At 35.4% G+C, this 6,284-nt stretch overlaps 1 protein-coding gene across 1 annotated transcript; it reads left to right on the top strand.

The window, feature by feature from the left end:
• The first annotated feature begins 734 nt into the window (after positions 1–734).
• RPT3 (regulatory particle triple-A ATPase 3) lies at positions 735–5,592 on the top strand. Its single transcript, XM_047302064.2, has 6 exons — positions 735–1,335; positions 3,425–3,655; positions 3,954–4,112; positions 4,296–4,448; positions 4,621–4,704; positions 5,268–5,592. The coding sequence occupies exons 1-6, from the start codon at positions 835–837 to the stop codon at positions 5,400–5,402; spliced, it is 1,263 nt and encodes a 420-aa protein (XP_047158020.1). The 5' UTR covers positions 735–834; the 3' UTR covers positions 5,403–5,592.
• The last annotated feature ends 692 nt before the right edge of the window (positions 5,593–6,284 follow it).

Here is a 6,284-nt window from a genome sequence, read left to right as displayed (position 1 = left end):
TCGATATCCATTTTTCCTTAAACGGATGTTGACATCCATTAATGGATGCTCACATCCATTTTAAGTTACATGTTTATTTTCCAGTTTATTTTTATTAGTTTATTTTTTATATTAATTTTGGAGATATTTTAATAATGTAATTGATATATGTTTTGATGTATTATTTTTGAATATATTTTTGATGTATTTTAATAATGTATTTTTGAAGATTTTTATTGTTATTAGTTTATATTTATATTTTTTTTTGTATTTTGCAGTTATATATAATTAGTTTTTTGTTTTGATGTTTTTGTATAATATATATTTTTTATATGTGGTTTTTGTATTCTTTAACAATTTTATAATTATATAAAAAATTATTTATTATTTTAATTATATATAATTTTATTATATTAATATTTTTGTAATTAGAACAAACGGATACGGTGGAATTGGGGATGAAAATCTAAAAAGAGAGAGGAGAGTTGAGAAGTGAGACTGAATGAAAAATAAAAATGGATAAAAAGATAAGGTTTGAGTTTAAAGTAAATAAATAGGGTTAAAAATAAAAAAGAATTATTTTTGCCATTAAACTTTTGTTTTAGAAGGTTGAGGAGGGGGAGGGAGCAACACCGAATCCCATTTCGTTCGCTGAGTAATAACGAGGCCCAAGTCCAATTGAAGAATTTCTTTTCTTCGGTGACACGCCAAGAAGGCCATTTTAGTCGTTACACTTTTTTATTAAAACCCAAAAAGGAAAAACTCCAACAAGTTGAACACATTTCACTTCGTTCCATCCCATTCGATTCGGTTCCCATTTTCCACTACAAACCCTATTCCCCCAAATTCTCATCTATGGGTTCCTCAGCTATGGTATTGGACCCAAAACCCTCGTCGGAGCCACCACCATCGTTCCCGGCGACAAAATCTGACTACCTCCAGGGCGGCTTTGGTGGCGGCGAAACAGACGAGGACGACCTCTACAGCCGCCTCAAGTCTCTCCAGCGCCAGCTCGAGTTCATCGATATTCAGGAGGAGTACGTAAAGGACGAGCAGAAGAATCTGAAGCGCGAGTTGCTGCGGGCGCAGGAGGAGGTGAAGCGGATCCAGTCGGTGCCGCTAGTGATTGGCCAGTTCATGGAGATGGTGGACCAGAACAACGGCATCGTCGGATCAACCACCGGATCCAACTACTACGTACGGATCCTCAGCACGATCAACCGCGAGCTTCTCAAACCCTCTGCCTCCGTTGCGCTCCACCGCCACTCCAACGCACTCGTCGACGTCCTTCCGCCGGAGGCTGATTCCAGTATTTCGCTCCTCAGTCAATCTGAGAAGCCCGACGTCACTTATAATGTCAGTTTCATTACGTTTTTGTCGTTTTCACTTGCCAAGTTTCGATGAATGATGATACCTAGGTTTTTTGGCTAGTGCTCGAGTGGTTTCCTTTTCTTTCGATTATCCTTTGCGATTTGATTAGGGTTTTCTAGGCTACGTTGCTCCTTAATGCTGAATTGGGTTCTTGTTTTATTTTCGGTTGCCTCTTGATTAGGGTTTGTTTTTTCTAATGCGAGTTTGGGTTGATTGGAAATATTTAATTGGTTTTTAAGTTAGGGATTGGTTGAGCTTTCTTTCAGCCAAAGGAAAACTCAGGTTTTGTATATGGGGTTTCTTGATATGGTGATCATTTTCTTGATAGTGGGAAACTGCAGACAATCTTGTTAGTTTCTTGAAATTATGGGACTTGATATTGCGGTTTGTTTTTCATTAGTGGGAAATTGGGGGTAGTTTCGATAGTTTCTTGATAAAGTGGGACTTGATAATGTGATTAGTTTCTATAGTGGAAAATTGCTGGTAGTTTTGATAGTTTATAGATATTGTGGATAGCTTTTATGGTTTCTTGATATTGTGGGAAATTGTGAACAAATGTGGCTTATGAGGTAACTGTTGCAGTAGCAGCAGACACCCTCAGTAACTTGATATCGTGAACGAAATTGTAGTTTTAAAGCCTTGAAGATAATTTTGTCCTATGGCTTTTATGTTTTTTGAGGAGGTTAATTTCTGTATGGAGTAAAAGTTGGTGGTGGTGTTCTGGATTGGATGTGATTTAAAATGGAATGGCTGGAGCATGTGGGGTTTGAGTTACCACTGTTACTACTTCTGGTAGTGAGTGTTGCTCTACTATTAAACAGCTAGAAAGCTACTTAGCCTCTTCAAGGGTGTTGAACAATGTTTTAAATAGAAGCCTTTTAAAAATGAAAGTCTTGAGTTTTTAAATGAAATAAAATGTTTTTTAGTCATTGCCATTTAAGATTAGAAGAATGTTCTTAAATCTGCAGCGTGAATTGCATGTGATTTAAAATGGAATGGCTGAAGCATATAGGGTTTAGTTATTGCTATTACTATTCTCCATGAAGCACGGACACAGCACAACTCTTCAAAGGGGTGGCCCTGTATTCAACATTCACACGCATCAGACACTTGTTAAAATGTGAAATTTAAAAAATGATTTTTGCGACTCCAGCACAACTCTCTCATAGCGTTAATTAGGCCATACACAATGACTTTTTGTTATTGTGTAAGTTTCTCTTGTAATTATAGAAATAAGGAGGAGATCCTATGTAATCAGGTATCTAGACTAGATTATGTACGTATTACTTTTGCTATGAACGTTTTTATTAATTGTCGTTTCATGAATTCTTTCATTGTGGAATTTTTAAAGTTGTTAATTTGTCTTTAGATGAACCTTAGCTAGAGGTGTCTTTTTCAGCAATCATGATGAAGAAGGGGTGAAATGTTGTAAATGAAATAGATTCTCTTTTTTCTTTCTGGATTTTAGATGGATGGATTATATCCATTCTTGTATCCGGCAACAATATGTTTATATTGTTATATTTGGTTAACTTTTTTTTAAATGATTTTGAATATATAAACCAATTTGTATGTATGTATCCATATCAATTTGCCATACAATTTGGAGATTAAGTGTTGCAGTGCTGGTGTCTAGGCTTCATAGCTTCTGTGTCTTGTGGTATAAATCTAAGACATGATAACTAGGTCATGGACTTTGCTTTGATTTCTGGGTGAGGGTTGCTCTATCATTAAACATCTAGAAAGCGACTTGGCCTCTTCGAGGATGTTGGAGAATGTTTTAACTGGAAGCCTTTTAGAGGAATTGAAGTGTCTTGGTTTAGTCATTGCAATTTAAGATTTTTATTTTTTCCTAACTTCAAGACTTAATTAATGAAACCCATAAATACACTTGGGGTTGTTTGTTAACTATGAAGCTTTGATTCTAGAAATGTGATGTTATATTTTAAGCATATGGATGTTATGTTAAGCATATTAATGATTAGACGTTTATTAAATTATGTGCTGTATTTTTTTGAGGTCCCAAGATGTTTATATTGACACTGAAAATTTTGTGCCATCATTCTGTTTTTAGGACATTGGAGGATGTGATATCCAGAAACAGGAAATCCGTGAGGCTGTGGAGCTACCTCTTACACATCATGAACTATACAAGCAAATTGGTATTGACCCTCCTCGTGGTGTATTGCTGTATGGACCCCCTGGCACTGGCAAAACAATGCTTGCCAAGGCTGTTGCTAATCACACCACTGCTGCCTTCATCAGGGTTGTGGGATCTGAATTCGTGCAGAAGTATCTTGGTGAGGTATGTTTTTTAAGTCATCAGCATTTGGATGTTATGTTGACAGTGTTGTAGCTTTCCTACCTTAGTTTCTTTTGGGAAATCTGGTTTTCCAATTTGTAACTACTCATGCTATTCAGTTATGCTTCAAATATGGGGATTATATTTTTCATTGGGATTTCAATGGTATTTTGATTCTGGACAACGTTTTTAATTGATGTTGTTCCTCAAATTTCCTGAGTTTGAAGTTCATGGATTGTATATGTTTTAATCAATGGCTTGCTGTAATTTCTTCGAATCTTCCCTTATATTTATGTTTCAGGGTCCAAGAATGGTTCGTGATGTATTTCGTCTTGCAAAAGAGAATGCCCCTGCAATTATATTTATTGATGAGGTTGATGCAATAGCCACTGCTAGATTTGATGCCCAAACTGGAGCTGACAGAGAAGTACAGCGTATCCTTATGGAACTTTTAAATCAGGTATCTATGAATAATATTTCTATTAGGTGCTTTGAGTATGTTGTGTTCTATGCTTAGTAGGATCTCAGGACCTGTGGTGAATTAGTTTTTGTTTATCTCTTGACCTGTGGCTATTTGGCTTGATTACATTCTGTGAGTTCAGATTTTCACTGAAGGTGGTACTTACCCCTGTCTTTTCTTCAGATGGATGGTTTTGATCAAACAGTTAATGTTAAAGTCATAATGGCAACTAATAGAGCAGACACTTTGGACCCTGCTCTTCTGCGTCCTGGAAGGCTTGATCGTAAAATTGAGTTTCCTTTGCCTGATCGACGGCAGAAGAGGCTTGTATTTCAGGCAAGTCTTTTCGGTTATTTTATATACTTTTCTTTCATAATGTGATGGAATTCATGCTTATTGGACGTTTTATATTATGAGTGAGAAATTTCATTGTCTTGCAGTATCTTGAAAATGTTAATTTGTTTATTTTCAGCCAATTGCTAACTCTATTATTTGATGGTCTGGTCAGGTTTGCACAGCCAAGATGAACTTGAGTGACGAGGTAGACCTGGAGGATTATGTTTCCCGTCCTGACAAAATCAGTGCAGCTGAGGTTTGTTTATACTGTCCTATAATTTTTGTGCCAATATTTATGTCGGAATGCTTGTTATTAGTTTTATGATCATTTCTCTGACTATTGAGCTTTTAAAGTTTATTGTTTCTCTGACTATTTGTGCCAATATCATCTTGATTGGAAGGCTTGAAGCAAATATTGAGAAACATAAAGGTTTTGGTTGGCGGCTTCTTTTAGAACCATACCAAATAACTAACTTCCTTAAAAACTGGTTCCATCTAACTGAAAACTTATGTTCATTATTAAAATATCATATCACGTCTCTTTATTTAATGTTTATTTACATTAATTGACTAGCACAATGACATTATTCCATGGGTAAATAGTGGAACAGAGTTGAAGATAGTAACTAGTCCTCAATTTTCGAAATAAAATGTGTAAGAAAGGAGAACTACGAGAGGACAATTGTTATTACTGTGAGAAAGACAATGTTTTTGGAGGACCTGTTCTTCAAGCTTAAAAACTATTTTATTGAAGAATAAAATTCCATGTTTGGATTAGAGTTTACAAACTTATTATTTGATGATTGTTGGTGCCTGCAGATAGCAGCTATTTGTCAAGAAGCTGGAATGCATGCTGTTCGTAAGAATAGATATGTCATATTGCCAAAGGACTTTGAGAAGGGTTATAGGACAAACGTGAAGAAGCCCGATACCGACTTCGAATTTTACAAGTGATGATGTAGCTTTTAGATTGGTGTGTGCTCGAAAAGTTCATATACAGGGTACATTTCTAGAGGAAATCACGAGGTCATATATTCGCGAGAAAGGACGCATTGTTTCTGTTTCTTGTCGACCTTTTATTTTATTATGAAATTTAGATGATTTATTTTACTAAATATATTCGCGAGAAAGGACGCATTGTTTCTGTTTCTTGTCGACCTTTTATTTTATTATGAAATTTAGATGATTTATTTTACTAAATATATTAATTTGTCAGCCTAATATTCATTACGCACTGCATGTCTCTGATTATTAAGCAACCTTATGAAGCAATGAGCTCACTTTTCCTTGATGTTTTGAATGATTGGCTTATAGTAGATGGTTCTGATTGAAAGCCCTCAAAATATGTTCTCGAGTAGCACGTCTGAATCTATACTAATACTTATCAAAACATTGATCAAATATTCAAAATAATCTAACATTGGATGTGAAAGCAAGATATGAGATGCATTGATTTTAGTGATGCAATCATATATAAATAGTATTCAGACTTGTTTAATTTCTTGCTCAGATAGAAAGTAAAAAGGTCTCCAGAATTTTCTTCACTGGATTAAAATGCGTTGTTTCTTGCTCGTTGTTTCACTGGATTAATTTCTTGTTTGTGCCCTGCTGCATCGGCTATTTGTCAAGCAGGAACGGTGCTACTGGTAAAAACGAAAAGGACTTCAAATTTGAATGAGTCTCCTCCAAACACATGAAAAGAAGTTATTGGGATTCTACACAAAATTACAAAAAATATATATCAAAACTGTGAAAATTTTGAAGAGTGGGAGTGAGCTGGGTCACGTGAACTTTCTTGGACTAAATTAATTGGGCACAAACATCAATATGTTGTGG

Source organism: Vigna umbellata, chromosome 5 (genome assembly GCF_029865625.1).
Source record: "Vigna umbellata cultivar VRB3 chromosome 5, Vumbellata_1.0, whole genome shotgun sequence".
Lineage (NCBI taxonomy): Eukaryota > Viridiplantae > Streptophyta > Magnoliopsida > Fabales > Fabaceae > Vigna > Vigna umbellata.
This window is presented reverse-complemented; position numbering and strand designations above follow the sequence as displayed.